This window comes from Pelophylax lessonae, assembly GCF_965119305.1.
Source record: "Pelophylax lessonae genome assembly, chromosome: 2".
Taxonomy (NCBI): domain Eukaryota; kingdom Metazoa; phylum Chordata; class Amphibia; order Anura; family Ranidae; genus Pelophylax; species Pelophylax lessonae.
In genome coordinates this window covers 641,917,920-641,944,875 of record NC_138769.1, presented here as the reverse complement: position 1 = coordinate 641,944,875, position 26,956 = coordinate 641,917,920, and the positions used below count along the sequence as shown (strand labels likewise).

Sequence of the window (26,956 nt, the reverse complement as noted above, 5' to 3'; positions counted from 1 at the left end):
TCTCTGCTGTGACGCGGTTTGTCCATTGGGACGTTATCAAGGGGTCATGTACTGTAACTAAAGGCAAAACTGATTTTTTTCTTTGTTTTGGATAGAGTGGAAATGGATTAGAACTCCTGTTCATTTTTTTTTTTTTTTTGCTGTCTGTGCCCCCGTTCAGGAGATTCACCCTCTTTTTTGTCCTGTTCATCGTTATAATTGAAAGTAAAAGGAAATCCTGACTTTTAGGTTGACGTCAGAACACTAAAAGAGGAAAAATCTTCCAATGGGGACACTAGTTTTGAAGACTCTGGTGACACACTGGGATTTCCTCACTTTGGAGGAATTTCCTCTCACTTCCTGTTTGGCTATGGAGACAGGAAGTGAAGGAAAATCTCCCCAATGGAACACAGATGGAAGAAAATACTGATGGGGTTATAAACCTCCCTTTCTCTATCTAAAAAAAAAAACTTGTGTCTTTAGTTGCACTTTAATGTCATTTGAGAACTCCGGTTCTCCCATGGTTTTGTGTTTGTGTCAAAAATTTGAAGAATTCAAATAAACTAAAAAAAAAAATAACAATAAAGGTACCGTATTTTCCGGCGTATAAGACGACTGGGCGAATAAGACGACCCCCAACTTTTCCAGTTAAAATATAGAGTTTGGGATATACTCGCCATATAAGACTACAAGCCGAGCGCCGAGCCGATAGAGCTCACCTTCCTTCTCTGCCCTGCTGTAGCCATGAAATTGTGTATTCCCCTGAAAGCTGCTATCCCTGCATGCTGATCCAGTGTCCATCTCCCCGTACTCCACACCGCTCACCTTCCTCTCCGCCTGCTGTAGCCTTCCATCCATGCAGCTTCGTCATCTAAGGGTTAATATGCGGCTGTATCGGCTCGGCTTGCTCTGCCGAAATCCAGCGCATGCGCATTTGCGGCAGGGATACCAACTCTCACAGGGAGACCTAGCAGGCCTCAGGAGTGAGACGCAGGGACGCAGAGAAGAAGGTAGAGTAATAGGATACAAGGGTGGGTGGGTCAGACGGGTGAAAGAGGCATGTTTTCCCGACACATCTGGTCACATCGCCGCTCTCTCTCTCTTTTTTCCATACCCCGAGCATACCACGGATGTTTTTGAGCCCCCCCCCTCCCCCTCCACTGCATATTTTCCAGTTTTGGCCTATAAGACGATACCCGGCGTATAAGACGACCCTCGACTTTTGAGAAGATTTCCAGGGGTTAAAAAGTTGTCTTAGACGCCGGAAAATATGGTATGTTAAAGTACTTTTAGTAGTGAATTCCTCCTTGAGATGGGTACAATAGCCCCAAGGGTCTCCCTCTCCAGCCATTTTGTCAGGACACACCATCTCAGATTTCAACTTCCATATACAGCTGCAAGAAAAAGTATGTGAACCATTTGGAATGATATGGATTTCTGCACAAATTGGTCATAAAATGTGATCTGATCATCTTCTAAGTCACAACAATAGACAATCACAGTCTGCTTAAACTAATAACACACAAAGAATGAAATGTTGCCATGTTTTTATTGAACACACCATGTAAACTTTCACAGTGCAGGTGGAAAAAGTATGTGAACCCCTAGACTAATGACATCTCCAAGAGCTAATTGGAGTGAGATGTCAGCCAACTGGAGTCCAATCAATGAGATGAGATTGGAGGTGTTGGTTAAAGCTGCCCTGCCCTATAAAAATCACACACCAGTTCTGGGTTTGCTTTTCTTTTTTTTTTTCTGGGTTTGCTTTTCACAAGAAGCATTGCCTGATGTGAATGATGCCTCACACAAAAGAGCTCTCAGAAGACCTACCATTAAGAATTGTTGACTTGCATAAAGTTGGAAAGGGTTATAAAAGTATCTCCAAAAGCCTTGCTGTTCATCAGTCCACGGTAAGACAAAATGTCTATGAATGGAGAAAGTTCAGCACTGCTGCTACTCTCCCTAGGAGTGGCCGTCCTGTAAAGATGACTGCAAGAGCACAGCACAGACTGCTCAATGAGGTGAAGAAGAATCCTAAAGTGTCAGCTAAAGACTTACAAAAGTCACTGGCAAATGCTAACATCCCTGTTAGCAAATCTACAATATGTAAAACACTAAACAAGAATACATTTCATGGGAGGATACCACAGAGGAAGCCACTGCTGTCCAAACAAAACATTGCTGCACGTTTACAGTTTGCACAACCTGGATGTTCCACAGCAGTACTGGCAAAATATTCTGTGGACAGATGAAACCAAAGTTGAGTTATTTGGAAGAAACACACAACACTATGTGTGGCGAAAAAGAGGCACAGCACAACCAACATCAAAACCTCATCCCAACTGTGAAGTATGGTGGTGGGGGCATCATGGTTTGGGGCTGTTTTGCTGCGTCAGGGCCTGGACGGATTGCTATCATCGAAGGAAAAATGAATTCCCAAGTTTATCAAAACATTTTGCAGGAGAACTTAAGGCCATCTAAAGCTTAACAGAAGATGGGTGTTGCAACAGGACAATGACCCAAAGCTTAGAAGTAAATCAACAACAGAATGGCTTAAACAGAAGAAAATACGCCTTCTGAAGTGGCCCAGTCAGAGTCCTGACCTCAACCCGATTGAGATGCTGTGGCATGACCTCAAGAAAGCGATTCACAGCAGACATCCCAAGAATATTGCTGAACTGAAACAGTTCTGTAAAGGGGAATGGTCAAGAATTACTCCTGACCGTTGTGCACGTCTTATCTGCAACTACAGGAAACGTTTGGTTAAAGTTATTGCTTTAAAGGAGGTTCAACCGGTTATTAAATCCAAGGGTTCACATACTTTTTCCACCTGCACTGTGAAAGTTTACATGATGTGTTCAATAAAAACATGGCAACATTTCATTCTTTGTGTGTTATTAGTTTAAGCAGACTGTGATTGTCTATTGTTGTGACTTAGATGATGATTAGATCACATTCTATTACCAATTTGTGCAGAAATCCATATCATTCCAAAGGGTTCACATACTTTTTCTTGCAGCTGTAGTCTCTTTAATTTAAGTCACTCTGAAAATCTCCCAAATAATAGACTCAAATAAATGGCTTGGTTTTGCAGACATTCCTATAGATATATTGTTGTTTTTTAGCACTGATCATCATTCATCAGAACTAGTGCAGCATGTGTACACAAATGATTATGCATAGAGCCATGTGTCAGGTAGTTATCGGAATATGCTTTCTCTGTTCCTAGCGCTTTTTTCCCTGTAGAGCAGCCTATGTTATGTATAGCAGCTGTCAAAATCGATGACAGACTAATGCACTATTCCCCACCTGGCATCTCTGTATTGCTCCAGTTACCACAACACAGGCAATGTAGATACAGAGATACAAGGCCATCACAGTACAGTCACCACATACAGAGGATATGAGGAACACTTTAGGAACTTTATAAACAATTCTCAGTATGAAACATTCAAGGATCTCTATTCATTTTGCTTAATAAATACACAACATATGTGCACAAGGCTTTGAAATATAGACTACAGTATATTTCCAAGTAGGATACATTTTCTGCCAATGTGAGCAGTAATTCATAGAAATTAAACTGGAAAAGAAATTTCTTATTAGATACAATAGAATCCTTTTTTGTAACCAATAAATAATTTATTCTACAGTATTTGCATCTATACTGGTCACAGTATAATCCCAAAAAGAACTCCAGAAAAACAATGCTGTGCAAGCTCTGTAGTGCCATGTGCACGTTGTATATAGGAGTTGTTTTATTTATTTCAGGTACTTATATAGCGCTGTCAATTAATGCAGCGCTTTACATATACATTGTACATTCACTGAGCTTACAATCGAATGCCCCGTACACACGCATCGATAGTTGGCCGTGAATTTTCGGCCAACGTTCGATCGGCCGATTTTCGGCTTGTTAGTATGATGCTTTCGACAACCGACTCCGACTTTTTCGGCCGAATAAAATCTGGTGTGCAGGCAATAAAATTTTTGTTGGCCGTCAACACAACGGCCGATTTTTGGTCAGTCAGTACAGATTTCGGCAGATAGAAATCTGATGAGCAAGACTGGGCATGCTCAGAGAAGAAAAAACACACAGAAAGTAAACCATCACATGACATCACTTCTGAAGTAGATTTTTGTTGGCCGAGAAAATTTGTGTGCAGTCTAGGCACATTCCAACCAACAAAACACCACTCTGGACAAAAGATGGCCGATAATCGTTGCGTGTGTATGAGGCTTAAGGTCCCTAACTCACATACATACACAGTAGGGCCAATTTTTTTTTATTTTTTTTATACAGGATCCAATTAACTTACCAGCATGTCTTTGGAGTGTGGGAGGAAACTGGAGTACCCGGAGGAAACCCATGCAGGCACAGGGAGAACATGCAAACTCCAGGCAGGTAGTGTCGTGGTTGGGATTTGAACCAGCAACCCTCTTGCTACCCGGTGAAAGTGCTAACCACTACACCACTGTGCCGCCCTATTGTTCAGTCTATATTTCCTTTTAAATTACATGGAATTACACTATTTGCAGTACATGAAGTCTACTTTCTTCCCTAGCTGTTAGCATGTATGAGATGTTTCCTCTGATCACTCTGGTGTTGAAGATGGAAGATATACACTATATTACCAAAAGTATTGGGACACCTGCCTTAACATTAACATGAACTTTATTGGCATCCCAGTCCTAGCCTGTAGGGTTCAATATTGGGTTGGCCCACCCTTTGCAGCTATAACAGCTTCAACTCTTCTGGGAAGGCTGTGTTGTCTATGGAAATGTTTGACATTTCTTCCAGAAGCGCATTTGTGAGGTCAGGCACTGATGATGGAGAGAAGGCCTGGCTCGCAGTCTCTGCTCTAATTCATCCCAAAGGTGTTTTGTTGGGTTGAGGTACATATTTTTGGTAAAAAAAAATTGCGATAAGCCTATTTTCATTGGTTTGTGCAAAAGTTATCACGTCTACTAACTACAGGAAAGATTTATGTAATTTTTATTGTTTTTTTTTACTAGTAATGGCGGCGATCTGCGATTTTTTACGGGACTGCTACATTGCGGCAGACAGATCGGACCCTTGACTGACATTTTTGACACTTTTGGGGAGACCAGTGACATTACTACAGTAATCAGTGCTAAAAATATGCACTGTTACTGTAATAATGACACTGGCAAGGTAGGGTTAACATTGTGGGTGATCATGGGGTTAAATGTGAGCCTAGGGGAGTGATTCTAACTGTGGGGGGTGTGGCTTGTGAAATTACCATAGAGACCTGCGATCCTATAAAGAAGGATCACATGAGCTCTGTGAACATTCCAGACAGAAGAACGGTCAGCTGTGTTTACAAAAGCTGACCGTTCTTCTCTCTCAACGGGTGTCAGGTGGCAATCGGAGCCACCTGCATCGGCTTCCCCGCTGACGAAGGCTCGCCCCCTAGCTCCCTGCGCAGGACCGACATATACCTATGGCGGTTTGCGCAGGAGTGGCTGCCTGCCGCAGTATAACTGTGGCGGGTGGTCGTAAAGTGGTTAAAGAAGAATTCCAGGTATGGCTTTTTTTACATAGCTACAATGGTCCAGCATGGACCAATATGACTTTGTATAAACAATACCTGTGGGATCAAAAGCTGGAAATCATTGCAGTAGACAGCACTACTCTAGTGATCTGCACTAGCTTCCAGGAATACAGGAGGTCAACCGATTGGCATGGGCGCCATTTAGAAAATGCAAAGTGTTCTCTAATTGGGCAAGGTGGAGATGTGGGAAAGTGACATCCAAGACAGACCAATGTAACTACTTTAAAAAAATGGCATACAATGAAATTCTTTATTACGTGTGACAATGCAGCAAATTTAAAGTGGAACGTCACTCTCTCAATCAACATTGACTATTTGTAATCCTTTTACTGCTAGCATTAGTAAATAGATATTAAAGCATAACATATTCCCTTGTTTTAAACCTTTTTTTCAATTTTCTTCATTTACTTGCTGCTTTGCGTGTCTAGGCAAGTGATGTCATACACCCCAGGAGTCTTCAGGAGGGGTTTTCTCAGCTAAGCACACCCTCCTGCCTGCATTACTGAGCTAAGGGCAGAAGGATTCCAGGAAGTAAATGCTACATGAATCTTCTGCCCTTACTCCAGATGGCCACTCCTAGAAACGCTAGGGGTTTGTTTTTTTAAACAGAATAAAGCATGGAGACATGGATGTGTGGCTGGGTTTGCTATAAATATTTAAAAATTATTAAATAGCGTTTTTGGTTTGTGGTGCTCAGATGCAGTGTAGTTCTGCTTTAATATTTGTTCTAGGGATGGCCTTAAAATTTACTCCCCCCTAAATTTTTTATATGAGCCTGTTATACAGTATATCGCCCTTTTTACTGTAAGGCTATAAATCTTTTAAAACAAACATCTTGCTAGCATTAGAAGCTATAATATATATATATATATATATATATATATATATATATATATAGATATATATATATATATATAGATATAAATCTTGAATTACAGCTGCAAGTGCTTGTCAAGTTCAGAAAAGAATACATTTAACCGATTTCACAGGGTGTAAATGCGGCAAGATGGCTAAGTTAATTTCAATGTTGGACAGGTTTATAGCCTTTTAGCTACCATATAAAAAGATACTAGTCCATCAATTCCCTTCCATCCAGCTTGGTCCAATTTTGTAACAGGTAAAAAATACATATAATATGATTATTGTATATTTACTACTTGCAAACAGTATATGATCATCACCATGCAGAATAACAGTTTTTACAGGATTAAAAACAAGCTACTACTATAAAATAGACATAAACTGTAGAGAGATCAGATTTGTGACACATCTGAATGAATAACATGATGGACTAGGATGGTTGCAATATAAGTCCTACCCTAAAAATAAGCCCTAGTTAAAATCCTTGTAAAATCATGTAATCCATGCTGTAAAATAATTATTTAATGTCCCGTGTGTGTCTTTATGTAATATGATTGTAGAAAATACCTTATTTACAGCGCAGCTGGGCGCTTATGTGACCTGCCAGAGCTCTCTCCCTCCTCCCAGCTTACGTCAATGGCCCCTCCCTCTGCAGTGCTTGGAGCAGGGCTGACGTCAACGGGGATCTCCCTTGGCATAGCTCGGAGTGAGAAAAAAGAGTTGCGGCGGGTCATGTGAGCGCCCAGCGATGCTGTAAATAAGGTTTTTTTTCTACAATGCTACATAAAGATACACACTGGACATTATATAATCCATTTACAGAATGGATTAAATGATTTCACATGGACTTTAACTAGAGTTTATTTTGGAGATTGCAGAGATGCTGACTCTTGAGCTGACAGGGAGGGAGAGGGGGAGAGAAGACAGGGACAAATAAGACATCCCCCCGAAAATAAGCCCTAATGCATTTTTTGTAGCCAAAATGAATATTAGACCTGGGCTTATTTTTGCGGAAACACGGCAGTATGGTAAAGAGAAAGTTGCAATTAGATGTTAGCTCCTCTTTTAGATAAATCCCTCCTCTAGTGATGGGTGGAGATAGTGCCCACATAAATGCCAGTGATGGGCAGAGCCCAGGATAGACGAGGCATGGGAGCCAGATACCCTGCAAAAATATACTCTCCTGCAAATTTGATCTAAAGGGCCCTTTGCAGGACTGAATTTCGAAGCAAGGTGGTATAAAACATGGGAGATATAGCTGTAGTCACCCTGTCTCCCCTGACCTTCTTCTGCAGGTCCTGCATAAGGTTTTGGAGGCCTGGACAGAGTCCTCCAATGAGAGAAAAAGATTAAAAGCCAGCAGCTACAAATACTGTAATACTGTAGCTGCCGATGTTTAAGAACCGGACACTTACCTGTGCAGGGATCCAGGGCTGTCCTCACCCAAACTCAGCTGTCTTCGGATCTAGGCACCTGGCATGTTTACTTTGGGATGCATGCTGTGACTGCTTGTGGCTTCACAACCAGCTTCCCACTGTGCATATGTGAGCAACGCTGTGCTCTGTGAATGGTCCAGCAGCTTTCTGGGACCTGTAACATGTCCCAGAAGGCTGCAGAGAAAAGGAGGAGGGGCCAAACTTCCACTCTGATCACCTTGCCGATCCCACCAGAAGTGGAAGTGGGTACTTGTTAAAGCCAGGTACCCACTGCCCCCCAGAAAAATAAAGTGCTAAAACCTAAAGAGATGGGGGGAGGGAGGCAAACAAGCGGAACATCCCCTTTTGGGTGACGTTCCGCTTTAACACTGTGGACTTAGTATACATAGGGAAGGGATCCCAACTCTGTGGTGCCTTGAAGGAGAAGAATGCGGATGTAGAAGGATTGGTCTGACGAAGGAGCTTTTGGGCGCATGCTCCCAAACACGTTAACGCCCCCTGGCGTCACTATGCCCCGTGAAGTCCATGAGTCCAGATGACAGGCCCACCATATCCCCCTCTTTGCTGCTGGTCGGCTGGAGGAGTCGGAGTCACAGGAACAGGAATGGAACCCCGTGTGATGGTCAGCCCGTTTTCACTTTGATCTTGTTAGTGCAACTTACTTTGTTGATCTAATAAACAGTTTTGATACTGGCTCAATCTCCACTTCTTATCAGGTGTAGAGGGATGATGGGTTAAAGATGTGTACCTGTGCACAACTTTGAAATGACTGCTACAGAATGTCTAACCTTGCATGTGGGGTTCCGCACCGAAGATTCTGCTAGTATGTTAATGTGAAATGTCATTAAAAAAAGTTACTGTAGAGAGAAGAAAATGCATTTATGTGTGGACATTCTTTTTGTCTCTAATATTAGCTAAAGGCCCGTACACACGAAATTCGGCCAGGAATTTTCATCCGAAGACCGATCTGCCGATTTTCGGCTTGTTAGTATGATGCTTCCGACAACCGACTCCGACTTTTCGGCCGAAAACAATCTGGTGTGCAGGCTATAAAATGTTTGTCCTCCGTCAAAACACGGCCGATTTTCGTGCAGTCAGTACAGATTTTGACATCGAAAAATCTTATGAGCAAGACTGGGCATGCTCAGAGAAGAAAGAACACAAAGAAAGCAAACCAACACATGACATCACTTCTGAAGTAGAATTTTGTCGTGCGGGAAAATTTGTGTGCAGTCTAGAGCACATTCCAACCAACAAAACACCACTCTGGACAAAAGATGGAAGACCGGTCGGCGGAAATTAGTTGCGTGTGTACTAGGCTTTACACAGTTTTGCGCCAACACCTGCCCAATCATTGTCCCCCTTACAGGCCCATTTCCATCCTTGTGCCAGAGCCTTATTCCAGGTCCATATTTTCAAAACTCAATAATACAAACAAATTATACAAAAAAAGCAACACGCATGGAACATCCAGGCTTGAAGATTCTTTGAGTCAAAACATTGACAGAGGTATATCATAAAGCACCTTGCCATATTTCATTAATATAGCTTAATAAGCTTAATAAGCAAATATTTAACGGTTCTTTTTATTAAAGCTTTTGTGAAGTACAAAGATGGTGCCCAGCTTTCTTATTAGGTGGTCCATCAATGCTTTGAAACTCAGTGCCGTCACAAATACAACCATTATTTAGTATAAAGATTTTGTTCAAATATTAAAATGGTATACAGCATCATTTTTTAAACTTTCAAGAAAAAATATAAGATGACACAAAAAGTGCTTTATACTTAAAAGTAGTTACCATGAACTGTTTATAGAAGCATATGCAGACTAAATGGGGAATGTTGAGTATAAGAACATATCAGATTTCAATTGATGCAAATCAGTACATTGTGGATAAGGATATTTTTTTGTCTTATTTTATTTTTTATAACATTAGGTATAAATGAGGTCTTTCATTTCAAATAGTGTTCATGTTTTCAAATAACTGCAAAATAGCATTTTAGGTCAATATTTGTCTTTATATGCGTTAATGTACTATATTTTTCTTGTCTAGGTCAGTTTTGAGATGGTGGACAGTAGAAGAGCTGGTGAGTACAGTCAAAGTGGTTCATTTATAAATCAATATAATAGCTTTGGTCACCAAACTACATTTTGTTTGTGCTTTCACATATACCTTTGTTGTTTATTTCTTGTCCATCTATAATTTGAAGAGGTTTTTGAAGAGGTTTCAAACTATCATCAGCAATATTATTGTTTTTCATGCTTTCCCAATTATTGCAAATATATCTGTTCAGAGACTTGATGATTTCATACAGTTGTTATGGGCCTTGAATGCCAAAGAACCAGGCTCAATGTATGATTGACACTTGGCCCTAATGATTAAGAGGGTCATGGAAGCAAGGAAAGCAAGCTGAAAAGAGTTGCTCATGCTATAATTAGGCAGTTTTACCTCCGTAGCATCTCTGTGATATATGCAGGTTAAGGGCTCTTTCACACGGGCGTTCCGTATCTCCGTTTTTCATCCCATCCGTTTGCGGATGAAAAACTGACATAATGTATCTCTAGGTAAATACGGATGTCATCGGATGATCATCCTCTGACATCCGTTTTTGTCAGTTCAGTTCAGTTCAGTTCAGTTTTTTTGAACGGAGGAGAACCCTATTTTTTCTTCCTTTCAAAAAACGGAACGGAAGCAAAAACGGATGTCAGTGGAATCATCCGCAGACATCCGTATTTACATAGACATGCATTATGTCAGTTTTTCATCCGCAAACGGATGGGATGAAAAACGGACATACGGACCGGATGACACAAGTGTCATCCGTGTCCGTTACAAAAAAAAAAAAAGGACCTGATCGGGCAAAAAAAAAGGAACGCCCGTGTGAAAGAGCCCTTACAGATAACGTCATAGTGTGCTAATGATTTGTTGCCATTTTGTTGCCATTTTGTAACAGCTGCTCTTCTTACTGCTTGGTGTGATGCTTAAGCCCTGTACACACTATGAGAAAATCGGGCAAACAATATGCCGGTTTCCCTCGATGTTCAGAACCAAGGATAGAAATATTGAACGAAAATTCTCATACGACAATGGCTTTTTTTTTTTGTTATTTGTTGTTTCTGATCATGCTTTCATATCTGCTATTTCTCGTATGAAAATTATCTGAAAATGGTACACACTAAACGAAAATCTTCGACTCGGTCGAGTGGGGATATCTTTGGGAAGTCCTGCGTCGCTTTGGCATCGGCCCGAAATTCATCTCCTGGTTGCGACTGCTCTATGCTGCCCCACGTGCGAGGGTCCATACCAATAGTTCCCTCTCCCCCCCGTTTTCACATCATAGGGGGACTAGGCAGGGCTGTCCACTATCCCCGGGTCTCTTTGCCCTGGCGGTGGAACCCCTGGCTATTCTCTTGCGGTCGACTCGCGTTGGGGGGGGTTGCGAGTGGGCCCATTGTCTGAACGGATCTCGCTGTACGCTGACGATGCCCTTCTCTATCTCCCAGATGCAGCGGGATCCCTGGACTTGGCGTTGCAGATTTTTGAGCTGTTTGGCTCCTTTTCGGGGATTCGCATCAATTGGGACAAATCCCTACTGTTTTCTCTATCGGCGGCCCGCCTTTACGCCCTTTGGAGGGAGGACATCCCGTCCCTCGATGAGGAGGCCTGGGAGGAGGGGCTGGGTGGTTATATTTCTGGGATGATTTCGGCCAGGGATCGTTTCATGCAACTTAAGTTTCTCCATAGGTCCTACTATACCCCTCAGCGAGTGGCCAAGATATACCCCGGTAGTTCGGATGTATGCCCCCGGGGCTGTGGGCAAAATGGTACCTTCTTCCACATGGTATGGTCCTGCCCTACTACTCAGGGGTTTTGGCGGGCGGTGGTTGGTGAACTTGAGGGTCTGGGGGTTCATGGCATGGTCCTTGATCCCAGAGTCTCATTGCTGGGTTTTTGTGACTTGGTCTCTCACAGGAGGCATATGCAACTTTTTATATTTTATCTTATGTTCTATGCCCGGAAAGCGATATTGCTACTCTGGAAATCGGCTGATCCTCCGTTGCTGTCTAGGTGGCGGACCCTGGTTGACTCAGTCTTACTGCTCTATAAACTCACCTACATGAGCAGGGGTTGCCCTCAGAAATTTGACAAGGTGTGGGGGTTGTGGGTGAACAGGGGAGGGCTGGGATAGACCCATCCCCTCCTCCGTTTGTTTCTCTGTCTGCTCTCTCTTGACCTCCTTCCTTTTGCCTTGCTACGTTCGCCCCCCCCTGGGGACCCTCTTCTCTTCCCCCCCCTCCTCTCTGTCTCTTCCCCTTCCTCCATCTCCCTCCCCCCCCTTTTTTATTTTTATTTTTTTCCTTTTGGTGGTCCCTTGTCTGGGTGGTGCCCCTCTTCACTTGGTGTCCCTATAACTGGGGTTGTTTCCCTATAACTGGGGTTGTTAACAGCTGTTGAATTTTGTGGGGTGGATGGCCCTGGCCGGGGAGGTGTGGCTGCTTGGGTGGGAGGGAGTGGGTCCTCTGAGCTGTATTGTGCTTCTGTTGCCTGTCCGGGAGATCTTTTGTTCCTGTCTACATATGTTATGCCTTACTTTTTCTGCCTGCCTATGATATTGTCCAATGTGAACACAGCACTGTATTCTTGTTTGTGACTTGTTTTGGAAATAAATAAAAACGTTTCTGTTAAAAATAAAAAAAAAAAAAACGAAAATCGTTTGTTCTGTTCCTGTACGAGAAAAATTTTGGAGTTTGTCCCTTTGGAAATTTTCGTTTGGAAGGTCGGAATCGGCTGTCGAAAGTTGTGTACACACTATCAGAAAATCGTACGATCGTACCCCGGATGAACGCGTTTGCTCGATTTTCTTATAGTGTATACGGGCCATTAGTAATGTTCACTGCCATCACAAATGCAACCTATAGGGAAAATGCTGTATTGATGTAATGTACCTAATAACAATAAAGCAACAAGGCAGTTGTTAATAATACAATAGTGTTTTTTTATTTAAAAAAAAAGAAGTGTTTTACCCCACTAAATATCATCCAGGATGGATTTAAATCCCCTTCAAAGTGATTGTAAAGCCTCGTTTTGTTTCTACATTCCCCATTAAGCTCAACTACACTGCATGAGTATCATGAGAAATGTAGTTCCAAAACATCTGGGGTGCCAAGGTTCACCATCACTGTATTCGGGGGTGCTGGGGAGGCTGCTGCACACAGAAGGCTTTTTATCTTAATGCATAGAATGCATTAAGATAAAAAAACCTTCTGACTTTAATCCTTTAACACCACTTGTTGACCAGGTTTTTTAGGCATTTGTTGTTTACAAGTAAAAATCTGTATTTTTTTGCTAGAAAATGACTTAGCACCCCCAAACAATATATATATTAGAGAATAAAATGGCGATCATTGCAATTTTATATGTCACATTTTTATTTCACGTTTTTGCGCAATGGTTTTTAATAAATGAATAAAAAAATAAAATATAATATACACCCCAATTTTTTTTTATATTGTGAAAGATGATGGTGTATTACCGAGTAAATAGATCCCTAACATTTCATGCTTTAAAATTGTGCGCGCTTGTGGAATTGTGCCAAGCTACGGTACTTAAAAATCTCCATAGGTTATGATTTAAAAATGTCTACAGGTTACCAGGTAGAATTACAGAGGAGGACTAGTGCTGGAATTATTGTTGTCACTCAGGCATTCACGGCAATACTTCACATGTGTGGTGCGAACACCGTTTACATATGTGGACGTGACCTACGTATGCATTCACCATGTGCCCTGAGCACGCAGGGATGGGGATGCTTTAAAAATATAGTGGGGACAGAGACACTTTAAAAATATATATTTTAAATGTATTTTATTCAATTTTTTTAATTTTTACACTGTCCCTTTAAAAATGTTTTTTTTTATCACTTTTATTGAAATTGCAAGGAATGTTACCATGCCTTGCAACAACAATACAGCATGACCGGACCTCTTTATGGAGAGATCTGGGGTGTAATAGATCCCAAATCTCTCCTCTACCCTTAAAATCCAAAGGTAAAAAAAAAAACATTTTTTTAATCTTTTGCTTTAAAAAAAAAAAAAGGCCTTGTTTACATGTGGCTGGAACGAGAAGTGACGTAGTGAAGTCGCTCTGGTCCTCCTAGGGCATAGAGATGAGCGGAAGCCATCTTTCCTTTACTCATCTCTATGTCCAGCCGCTGCTGGCACCAGATCAGTTTTCGGGCTTCCCAATCTGCCAAGTAAGCCCAAAAAGCATTGGAAAGCAGCGAGAGGGGGGACAACCCCTCCCGCCACTTCTAAGAGTGACCCATCGGCGACACCCCCGCTCGGGCCACTTTTATGAGAAAAACCAGCGCCTGATGTAAAAAAATGATCTGGGGTTATGGCATCTAGCTGCAGCCATAACCCCAGTATTTAACGTTCAAAGTAATTACGTTTTTTCCCAGTTAGGCAGTCAGCAAGTGGTATTAGGGATTAAGTTTGTTTTGCTGAATGTAATGACATTTTTTTATTGTCTACAAGTTCATAAACTATTTAAGTCATTTTTTTCAACTTTAATCTTCAGTTTAGAAATAAATATATATATATATATATATATATATATACCGTATATATATATATATATACAACATATGATCCAAAACTTGTGAGACAAGATTGATATGACTGTGGCTCCACATCCCTATGGAAAAGATAAAAAATGGAAAGACAAAAGAAACTTGGGATTTTAAAGGTAGCCATTCATAACCCCCGGGAGAAATAAACGCAAGTGTTTATGTAAAAATATTATTTTTATTGAACCATAATTAAAAGATAATATAAAATCAACACAGAAACATATACAATATCTCCTCATATAGCATAAGAGAAACAGGCTCTCCCTTAAACATAGGGAAGCAGCCTGTGGAGATACCCATAGTGTAATCAATATAGCATGAAGTGGAAAAAGGGATAACTTCTCTGGGTTCCACGGGTATCTCCGGAAATGGCAGGAACACTACGCGTTTCGCTAGTAGCTTCTTCAGGGTACCTGTCAGTACCAACTTCCATATGGAAGGAGTCAGAGATGGAGCACCTGAAGCCGCAAGATGGAGTAATAACGAATGGGGACACCAAGACGCACCTGTCCCAGCAATAGGGAGGACAGAGAACCCACACACCACAGGCCTTACTCCGGAGTTCCAAAATCTGGAGTGTCAGTTGAGAGCCAATAACACTTGTGGATAGAAAATGTTACATAAATCCATGTATGTAGTGAGTAATCCGTTTGATGGTTCCTCCCCATTAGTGAGTGCTGGTCCTGGTATAGCTCCCCTCTCTCTATGAAGAGTCCCAATGGCGTCTTCTCTTATGCTATATGAGGAGATATTGTATATGTTTCTGTGTTGATTTTATATTATCTTTTAATTGTGGTTCAATAAAATAATATTTTTATATAAACACTTCAGTTTATTTCTCCCGGGGGTTATGAGTGTCTACCTTTAAAGTCCCAAGTTTCTTTTGTCTTTCCATTATATATATATATATATATATATATATATATATATATATATATATATATATATATATATATATATATATATATATATTTATATATATATATATACATATATATATAGCAGGCTACTGCCATGATGCTATATTTGCAGAGCATTCTTGACTGCCCAGTGAGACAGCCCAGCAATAGCTGTTTATTTCTTGACTTTCTCAATATGACACCATATAGAGTTATATGACCCACAAGGAGTGTGCGTGTCCCTCTTTTGACTTGTTTAGCGGTATTCAGCTACACCCTAAACTCCTGTAGTCAACAGACTTTAGTAATCCACCAGCACATGAACAATATTAAAATTGTTATGCAATGTTTAATGTTTACTGAATTAAATCGTTATTACTGAACACGATAAAGAAAATATATACAAAACAATATTTATTGCCTTCAGTGGTGCCTTTGATACGATCCTTGCCTCATAAAAGGATCTGCCCTGAGTTTATGACAACGAATCCCAATATATGAAAATATTTTCCATCCTTAACAATGTGTCTCTGACGGCATCAACTGCTCTAGATATATATAACACTTCTTTGAAAGGCTTTCCATTGCCTAGAATCCATACACAGATCAAGGGCTGAGCTCCATCCAATTTTGATTGTAATAACTTGTCACTTGCATACTTTGAAAGTATATTTCTGTTCTCCTGTTCAAATAATAAATGTTGACTAGTGTCCACTTTTCCTTTCCCACAGTCTAGAGCAGTGTTATCTTAATGCTCCGCTAGTGTCATCTGTCCAATCCTAAGTGTCTGATAGGATCCTTTCACCATGTCTAGTCTATCGCTGCCCGCTAGTGACATTAACAACATTGTATGCACTGCAGTAAACTGATTAAAGAAGACAAAGCAGAAGAATTAAAAAGCTCCTATTTATAAATGAAAAAAAATGATTTTCAAAAAAAAAAAAAAGATGAGTTCTGCTTCAGTAACTACACTAAATTAGCATTTTATACAATTCCATGTTGGCGTTATATGTTACTATTCTATTTTATCATCTACTCCACCGTAATTAAATTTCAGTGTCCCTTCTAGAACAGTATTGATTTTATTCTATCTAATGTCAGCTATTTATCCGTTGCTTTACAGGGAACACTAAACCATTTACATCAATCCCATCTTACAAAATCAAATCCATTACAGAAAAAGCAAAATCATTTATAACAATCACTAAGATCTCATATAGACTTTAACATGTTAATGTAATTTCCGAGTCATTTTTTTTTTTTTTTTAATCTGCAGCTTTCATTAACACAATGTTTGGTAATAATGCCATGAAGGTCCTTCTTAAGCCATGTTATAGGATGACATGGCTTTGTCCTTGTCGGCCAAATGCTATCCTGAGGTGCCATAGGGTCACATGCATTTGTGCTGGAATCAACAAGCAGTTGTGCCTATGCTAATTGTGCAGACACAATCCATTATTGCCAGGAAGCAGGGTTAGGTTAAAAAAAAATATCCCAAGTTTTGAACATCTAATGGAGCACTGTTCAATCCATCATCCGAAAAGGGACAGAGTATGGCACAACTGCAAACCTACCAAGACATGGCCGTCCACCTAAACTGACAGGCTGGGCAAGGAGAGCAATAATCAGAGAAGCAGCCAAGAGGTCCATGGTAACTCTGGAGGAGCTGCAGAGATCCACAGCTCAGGTAGGAGAATCTGTCCACTGGACAACTATTAGTAGTGCACTCCACAAATCTTGCCTTTATGGAAAAGTGGAAAAGAAAGCCATTGTTGAAAAAAAGAAGTCCAATTTGCAGTTTTCGAGAAGCCATGTGGGGGACACAGCAAACAGGTGAAAGAAGGTGCTCTGGTGAAATGAGACCAAAATTGAACTTTTCATCCTAAAAGCAAAACGCTATGTGTAGCGGAAAGCTAACACAGTATATCCCCCTGAAATCACCATCCACACCGTGAAACATGGTGGTGGCAGCATCATGTTGTAGGGATGCTTTTCTTCAGTAGGGACAGGAAAACTGGTCAGAGTTGATGGAAAGATGGATGGAGCCAAATACATGGTAATCTTAGAAGAAAACCTGTTAGAGTCTGCAAAAGACTTGAGACTGGGGCGGAGGTTCACCTTCCAGCAGGACAACGACCCTAAACATACAGCCAGGGCTACAATGGAATGGTTTAGATCAAAGCATATTTATGTGTTAGAATGACCGAGTCAAAGTCTAGACCTAAATCCAATTGAGAATCTGTAGCAAGACTTGAAAGTTGCTGTTCACGGATGCTCTCCATCCAATCTGACAGAGCTTGAGCTATTTTGCAAAGAAGAATGGGCAAAAATGTCCCTTTCCAGATGTGCAAAGCTAGTAGAGACATCCCCAAATAGACTTGCAGCTGTAGTTGCAGCAAAAGGTGGTTCTGAATACAAATGCACGCCAAAAATTACAGATATGTATTTGTTAAAAAATTTAAGAAACCATTAATCATTTTCCCTCTACTTCACAATTATGGGCCACTTTGTGGTGGTCTATTACATAAAATCACGATGAAATACATTTATGTTTTTGGTTGTAACATGGCAAAATGTGGAGAATTCCAAGGGGTATGAATACTTTTTCAGGGCACTGTAAATGCATGTATACAGGAAATAGACAGAAAATGATGGAGGTGGTCAGAAGTACTGAGATGTAAGAAAGGAAAAAATAATGATGGAAACAGTGTTTCTGAAAAGAAAATACATGGCAATAGTTCATGATGGCACTAAATGCCTTCTAGTCCGGGCATCTTTAAGAGACTATAAAGATTTTGTGACTATCACCATCCCAGGACTCTTGTTTGGGTTTATAGGCTTTTATACATTCTCAGGATTGTGACTCTGGGGGAACAAAACCAGCACTGCAAGGCTACTTGTTAATTATAAAAGATGCTACAGGGAGCTACGATGTCTAACGTGTTCTGTTTCTGCAGCAAGATGTCCATTGAATCTATTCTGAAATGCTAGCAGCATGCTGACTCTGGGTTTATTTCCCTCTTCTTCCTGTACATGTGGGGGTTACAGAAAATAATCTAAAAACATACTGGAAGGTCAATTACCTTCCATCCAATTTTAACGTGAGTGTGACATCTCAGTGTTTGAGCTCTTTTTGGTGGCATGGATTAATGTGAATGGTTCCACATAGTATGTGTAGCAAGGTTTCCAGGCCTATGGCCTGATGTGGGTCTGCCATTAGTACCGGAAATCTCTCCAGCCCATGTGAGCTGTGACCCTGGGGTGTGACAACTGAAGCAGCGACAACTCCGGCATCTTTGTTTGTGGTTTTTATTAGAATAAAGGGGATGGGAGAAGGGAATGAGTGGGATACTCCTTGAGGCTTAACTAATTACAATTGGGACTTTGCTTCTGAAATGCCCGTTGGCGCTTCCTTGACGCCAACCGGCGCCAGCCAACGCTCACTGACACTGAGAACACTCTGTGGAACAGAAGAAGTGCTGAATCCTCGACTTATAGTCCAGAAGATCCAAGACTGACAACTGTAGAACTCCTAACACTGTTGTACTGTGAAATACTTTCCCCCGCCTGGCACAGCTTGAGGTAGTATGTAGTAGAACTCTGTATAGCTTTCACTGTAACTGGCACGCTCTGCACAATTCAGGGCCCAAACTGCAGGTGTCCCCTTTGACCTTGAACTCTTAAGGGTCCACTGACTATGTACCCCCTCTGTAGCTTCAGGGTCCTCAACCTAGGTACCCCCTTTACAGCTAGTTGACACTGGATCCCAGAACCTCTTCGGGAGTGGTCCCCTCTAACTTCAGGCAGACCCCCAGGGGCAATCCTCAGTACTCATGACCTGTTTAGGCTTTCCTGGGACTGGACCCCTCTCTCCCTCCGCACGCTCTCGGCACACCGGATCCCCTCAGCTTTAACTCAGCACTCTCTGGACACTCAGGCGGCACCCTGAGACATCCACCTAGATATCTTGAAAATTACGAATGATGCTTGTGGTTCTTCTGCTAGAATGGAAAAAAATTGTGTAACCATGTTGGCTCTGGCAAGAAAGTTTTCTGAAACCAAAAAATAATGTATTCTTACACACAGAAAATATAATTATTTAATCTAGCTAATACATTTCATGCCCCCATTGACAAGATTGTTGGCCCAATGGCCAACTGGCTTTAAGCCAAATAAATGGTCAAGTGTACAGGGCCACCATAGTCGGGTGCCTTTGCCAGACGTTTGAATGTGAAAGCAAGGCATTCTGATCTCCTCCAGTGAGATTGCACAGTGTTATCAATGATCAATTTCACTTTTAGAATTGATAGATTCAAAAAAGGGTTAACATTTGGTTTAGCCTAAAACAGAATAGGTTGGTGAAACTGCACATGAGGATTGGGGGCTCTCTGGACTTCAGGATGAGTAGATAAGCAGTTAGTGTGTAGCAGGGTTTTGTGGCAGCATAGGGGGTTATGGGGGGGGGCATCTTATGCTGGGCTGGACTGTGTCCCTGCGATTTCTCGATACATAAAGAACAGAGCGGTCACATGAGCGGACTATGTTTTGTGTTCTAGAGGGAACCTCGTGGAGCATTTTCTTGTCCTCTGCATGGACTCCAAATGGCAACCTTGGGGGAAGCTTGTGCTTATAAAAGACGCAGGATTTCAGTGAAATTTGACGGCCATATTGCAGCATACATTATATATAATTACCATGTATGGCTCAATGAAGAGTGTTCTTTATGGGAGGATAGAGAGTGCAGCAGCAAGCATGTGAGCACCACATGTATACGTGGCCAACCCATCCACTGAGTGAGTTTGTCTCCAATGAAGTGAGAGTTTTTGATGGAAACAGGGGAGCAAATTACAGGACATTTCATTTTGGTGGCTTTTGCTTTACAATGAAGCTGGAGAGCCCTGAAGTAGAGCAGCATAGAGATTGTAACGCTGTGAATTCCCATGCTGGGAAGGTCTTTACCCGTAGTGATGAAGAGTCCCTTTGAAACAGACAGGAGAGAAATGCACTCTTCAAGAGACCTACTGAGAGCCCATCTTACTGTAGGTATCTGTGCACTAGAAGTTATAGTAGATGTTTATTCTTTGGAGACTTGCCTTAAGCCACCTTGTTGAAAACACTTTCTTATGACAACAAGATTGCTGGCAAATTAAGCTGAAGTAAAACTGTTAAATGCAACCTAAACCCGACTGTACAATCTATGTCTGTAATGTGCTGGGAGAAAGAGTGAGTGAAATTGCTAATAGGCCCTGAAGGGAAGGAGTAGTTGACCTGTACAAGAGAGGGCACGTGAGGAGTAAAACTCTTGGGTCTCTCATTAGCTAAAGCAGAACTGCATCATTCCACTGGCCTGGTGAAGCGTCTGCCCCTTGTACAATTTCTGGATCTACTAGAAATAGAGAGGCCTTTTGAGTCAAGAAATTTACCTTATGATGCTGAACAGTGTACTAGTGAGCTATAATAGGGTTGCCACCTCATCCCTTTAAAACCGAACACATATTAATTACTCTGTTCTGTGGCTGATTAAGGTGGTAATTAAATTAATGAAAAATGATTGGTCTTGTTAAAAGGCCAAATACAGCACTTGCTGATTAAACCCTAATGGATAGCAATATCCATTCAAACCTCTGTGATAAACATAAATGATCAATAAATATGTTATGGTAAAATAATTAAAGATATTTAGTAAGCAAATATAAATAGCAATGGTAAAACATCAATATCCCAATAAATAAATAAATAAGTGCCACAATGTGCATAAGAGACTTGGGGAATAAAGCATATAATAAATATGAAAAAAATGGGTAAAACGAATATACTCAAAAAAATATAGTCCAGAAAAAAGTGACTGTAGTGCTCAAATAATAATTGCAAAGTCCTCAGTGAATGTGAATCTTCCAATGTGTTCAAAAGTGCAGGGGCTCAGACGTGATTGGCCATATCATCGGTTCCTTGCCTCGTGTAAATGAATAGAGTGGATCACTATATGCCATATGGCATTCGGGCCACTTGAGCTTAATAGCCCCCTGGGCTGGAATAGCTTCCCCTTTATGGTCCTATGGGCTGGTACCGGCTCCTTAGGCTCCGGGGTAAACGACCAGGGGATATAATAGGAGAAGGAGAAATAGGCTCCAGATAGTGTAGTATTTATAAGTAAAATTGTTTATTTCCCATAAATCGGGTTCAATGTAAAATAACACAAAACACTGGTGGTCAGCGGTGCGGGCTGCGCGTCCTCCTTGCAGAGTGGCGAGCGGGCTTCTGGCTTGCGTTCCACCTACGTGACGTAATGACGCTATGCGGTCCAAACCAACTGGTAATTAAATTAACCTGGTCCCTTATCTGCATTAAATTAGCCTCAGAACCTTATTCATATGTGTTTGAGTTTAAAGGGATGAGGTGGCAACCCTACGTAGACATGACCTCAGTTACTGAACCTCCTATATCTAAACCCTTTGGAAAGTCTTACAGGATTTTTAGGCTTCAAAGAACATGCTGGGAGAGGCGTTTACAAACTAGGAAAGCCTGACCATAACCATTTGTTAGTGTTTAGTGTTGATGTTGTGGCACAAACTGGCTAAACAGCCCACCACAAGGAGATGCTACAGGTATATCTACAAATTGTTTTCAGTTTGTGATGGATTTGATCCTTATGGTGCAATAGCAATACACTAATCATAAACAATATTTCTTTCTTTGAAGACATTTTTTTGTGAAATGTGTTCAGAACTGATTTTAGCTATGACCTACATAAAAGTGATTGAATACATTTTGCCCTCTTCGCTCATGTTACTCTGACAAATTCTGCACAGTTTTGGGTCACTTGGCAGATGGCATAGACAGATAAGTGAGTTTACGTTGTATCTTCACATACACCTTCAGAGACATTTTGATTGATGTCTACCACTTGTTTTTAAATATTTCATGATTTCATCCCAGTACTCCTGTTAAGAAAATAAGTCTTAACTCCTGACCTACATTTTCTGAGAATGGCTGAAGTAGGAAAATTCTTGGGCAGACTCTAACTGATAAACATTCACTTTGTGTTGTACTGCACTGTGTCACAAAACTAACTGTAAGGAATGACTTAATTTGATATGCAGTCTAGTTCATGTTTATCACTCTTTTTAGCAGCCCTCCTTGCCTTGGTGGATGCTCCATGACATGGGGAATGTGGGAATGAAGTGGCAAAAGTGTTGACAATTCATTATATCCCATACCCTTTATACCCCTACCCAGGCTGGTAGTTATCATGCTGCCCTAGGCAAATTTGAATTATTGTTCAAGCTCCACCCCTTGTGTCATGTGATTATTTTAGTAGACTTTACTATTAGATTGCCCTATTTTAAGCAGACTTTGGTCTGATTTATATGAAAGATTGTGCAGAACATCCAACAAGAGAACGGAAACAGTGGTAACTGATGTATAGAACAAGTCAAAGAGCATTTTTACTCAACTTTCAGTGGGGGCTCTTGCCCCCACAGAACGATTGACAGTTCTTTCTTCTTCTGCTCTAGAGGTGTCCAGAAGAAAAGAAAAAATTAATAGAGTAAAAGTTATCAAATATTTGTAATACTTTTGGAGGCTGAGTAGTTCCACTTCTAACCCTGGCAACCTAGGCACTTGGTCATGATTGCCTTATGCTAAATGCAGATTTGCCCCTTACACCATTCAGGTGTAATCTCCAGGCCAAAGGTTTATGAAAAAGCTGCCACCAGGACCAGTTTTATCACAATGTTTCTTCTTCTTGTTTTCATAAATATATGTCATATGACTTTAAAAAAAAATATATAAAAGCATTTCACCACATACATACAGGGCTGGCCTTTGGGGTGTGCGAGCTGTGCGGCCTCACAGGGCACCATGGGAAACAGGGGCGGCGTGCGGCCATCACAGCTCTCAGAAGTTAGTTACTCACAGCCAGGATGAGTCACAGTAGGACTGCCTGAAGATGGGGCTGGTTGAAGATCAACGCACCTGAAAAAAAAAGGGCCCTGGTCGGCCTGACAGGTACACTGCGCATGCGCCGCCGCCGCTCGGGAAAGCCCGTGCACGCTCGGCTATTCTCGGGCAGACGGCACATGAGCTGTGACATGTTGGCGCCTGGCGGTGCCATTTTTAAATGCAAGGAGTCTCACCAAATGGTAAGTGAGACCCCTCCGCAGCTCCTGCATCTCCTCAGGAGATGCAGTGCTGCGGGCATGGTACAGGAGATTCTCCAGGAGCATCTTCTGTACTGCAGGCATTTTCTGTACTGTGCCCACAGCACTGCCTCTCCTGTACCATGCAAACAAGCCCTGCATGTACCATGCCTTAAGCCCTGCATCATGCCCACAGCCCTGCATCATGCCCACAGCCCTGCATCTCCTACACCATGCCTGCAGCCCCTGCATCTCCTGCACCATGCCCTCAACCCCTGCATCATGCCCACACCCTCTGCACCTCCTGCACCATTCCTGCAGCCCCTGCATCTCCTGTACCATGCCTGCAGCCCCTGCATCTTCTGTACCATGCACGCAACCCTTGCATCTCTCTCTTATTTGTTACAAATATTTTTTTCCTCTTTGTGTATGTTTAGGTGAACAGGGGGCGAGGGGCAAGGGGTGAGGATGGGGGGTGGGGTGCGCCACAAAAATAGCTTGCACAGGGCGCCTGAACACCTAAGGTCGGCCCTGCATAGATACATGCAAATAACTTTATATTATTTGAGATATAATGAGCAATACAACCACACATATCTATAGAAATGGCCTGAGATTCAAATTACAAAATACAGGCCTGACCATCCCACTACAAAAAAGCAGTATCATTTTAAAACAATAACTAACACAGCATACTTGGCTCCAAACATGCTGAAATAGATGCTCCAGCCATAACCGTTTATTAAATGTGACTGTTGTGTGGATAACACATCATATAGCTGACCAGTATCAGGCCCCTTGTACTGCTGGCTGCATAACAGTCACTTGTATTCTATGGTTCCAGTTAGACCTTGCCTTTTCAGGTACATATTACTTGTTAAAAAATGAAAGCATGAGTGAAATATTTATCTCAATTTGCCATAGTGACTGAACTTCCAGGAAACCAGTTATCTGGGATCTCAGTGTCAACATAAAGCATTTCAGGGAAGGGTTTCTAAGGGCCTCACATTTCATGTCACAGTTACCAAGCCCTGCGTGTTAAGTCATACAGAGAATATCTATATGCTGTCTCTGATATGTTGAGATATCAAGATGAATTTTTACAGGTGTTTTTGTTATTTCTGTTCTGTACACACTAACTTAATACTATACTGTATATACTTGTGCGAAAAAAGAAATGCATGGATTGCATCAAAGTGACCAGAGTCAAGACTACAATAGTAACTAAAAACCTAAAAATGAACACTATAATTTGATTGGTGATAATAAGGAACATCTTTTTAGCATCTGTTTAATATCTGGTTGTGAATAATAAATGTACTCGGATTGCCTTCAACTAGCGATCCGGCAAATTTAAACCTTAAATATTCTTTGCTGGTTAGATTGCCACAAAGGGTCGCCATCATGAGGTTAGCTGGTTAAGGGTTAACATTACCAGTTAAAATCCTTATACAGTGTTTTTTTTAGGAACACCCATTTCTATTCCATCTTCACATCTTTTTTTTGATTGATGACATAATGTATGGCCTACAGGGTGGACAATGTCTTCTTTACAACGATACCCCTATTTCACCCTAGTCCAAATGGGTCTCTATTGTTATCTTCAATATTCAGGAAAGGGCAGTACGCCAATAAGGCACGCTCAAATGTCAGTACATTGACTTAGTGAACAAAGATCACTTAGAATTGGTTGGGGACCCAGGCTTCGGAGGTGAACATGGACACAAGGGCTGGGATCTGGGCAGTGGCGTAGCGTGGGGGGTGCTGGGGGGGCCAGCCGCACCGGGCGCAAAATCTGGGGGGGCGCATCCCACGGCCGTGCCAGTGTCACTTAAACTTTAGTATAGTGCACTGCTATCTTCTGGCGCTCTTCCCATGCTCCAGCTGCCATCTTCCGGCTCAGCGATGGCCGGCGGGCGCCCTGTGATTGGACAGACATGGCGGGCTGGCCTGTGCCTGTCGGACTGTCCAGTGGCTTAGTGTGGGTGGCGCATGAGTAAACATGAGCCCCGGCTCCGCCTCGCGTCTTCTCCAACCTCAGCTCAGCACTTCCCTTCAGCCGCCCGGTTTGGATTGAATCGTTTTGGCAGGCAGCCAGCAGCGCGGCAGAGTGAAGACAGCACCGGTGAGAGTCGCTTTGCTGGCCCGGGGCTCAGGAAAGTGGACATGGTCGGGGGGGGGGGTAGGTCAGTGTAGGGGGAGTTAGTGTAGGGGGGTCAGTGTAGGTGTCAGTGTGGGGGGGGTCAGTGTAGGTGTCAGTGTGGGGGGGTCAGTGTAGGGGTCAGTGTAGGGGGGTCAGTGTAGGTGTCAGTGTAGGGGGAGTTAGTGTGGGGGTCAGTGTAGGAGGTGTCAGTGTGGGGGGGGGTCAGTGTAGGTGTCAGTGAAGGGGTCAGTGTAGGGGGCTCAGTGTGGGGGGGTCAGTGTAGGTGTCAGCATAGGGGGGTCAGTGTAGGAGGGGTCAATGTAGGGGGGTCAGTGTAAGGGTTCAGTGAAGGGGGGTCAGTGTAGCGGGTCAGTGAAGGGGTCAGTGTAGGTGTCAATGTGGGGGGTGGGGTCAGTGTAGGTGTCAGTGAAGGGGGGTCAGTGTAGGGGGGTCAGTGTAAGGGTTCAGTGTATGGGGGTGTCAGTGTAGGCGGGTCAGTGTAAGGGTTCAGTGTATGGGGGTGTCAGTGTAGGCGGGTCAGTGTGGGTGTCAATGTGGGGGGGGTCAGTGTAGGGGGGTCAGTGTAGGGGGATCAATGTAGGTGTAAATGTGGGGGGGGGGTCAGTAAAGGGGTCGGTTTAGGGGCTCAGTGTAGGTGTCAATGTGGGGGGGTCAGTGTAGGTGTCAGTGAAGGGGTCAATGTAGGGGGGTCAGTGTAAGGGTTCAGTGTAGGGGTCAATGTGGGGGGGGGGTCAGTGTAGGGGGGTTAGTTTAGGTGTCAATGTAGGGAGGTCAGTGTAGGGGTCAGTGTAGAGGGGGTTAGTGTAGGGAAGGTCAGTGTAGGGGGGTCAGTGTAAGTGTCACTGTAGGTGGAGTCAGTGTAGGGGGCCATTCTAGGGGTCAGAGTAGAGGTCAGTGAAGGGGGGCCAGTGTATGTGTCACTGTAAGGGGGTCAGTGTAGGTGTCAGTGAATGGGGTTCAGTGTAAGGGGTCTTGTGTAGGGGAGCCAGTGAAGGGGGTTCAGTGTAGGGGGTTCGGTGTAGGGGGGCCAGCAAAGGGGGGTCAGTGAAGGAGGGGCAGGGAAGAAGGGTGAGTGTAGGGGGTTCAGTGTAGGGGTGTAAGTGTAGGGGGGGGGTCAGTGAAGGTGTCAGGTAGGTCAGTGTAGGAATCAGGGATGTCAGTGTAGGGGTCAGTGTAGTAATAGGGTAGGTCAGTGTAGTGATCAGGTAGGTCAGTGTAAGTGTCAGTATAGTAATAAGGTAGGTTAGTGTAGGAATCAGATATGTCTCTG

General features: G+C 42.5%; 1 protein-coding gene across 1 annotated transcript in view; it reads left to right on the top strand.

The window, feature by feature from the left end:
• Positions 1–26,956, top strand: part of STARD13 (StAR related lipid transfer domain containing 13) — a 497,221-nt gene that overhangs the window by 132,810 nt on the left and 337,455 nt on the right. Inside the window, exon 4 of the mRNA XM_082246015.1 lies at positions 9,907–9,940. Within this exon, the coding sequence (XP_082102141.1) occupies positions 9,907–9,940 (34 nt within the window). The remainder of the gene's footprint in view (positions 1–9,906; positions 9,941–26,956) is intronic.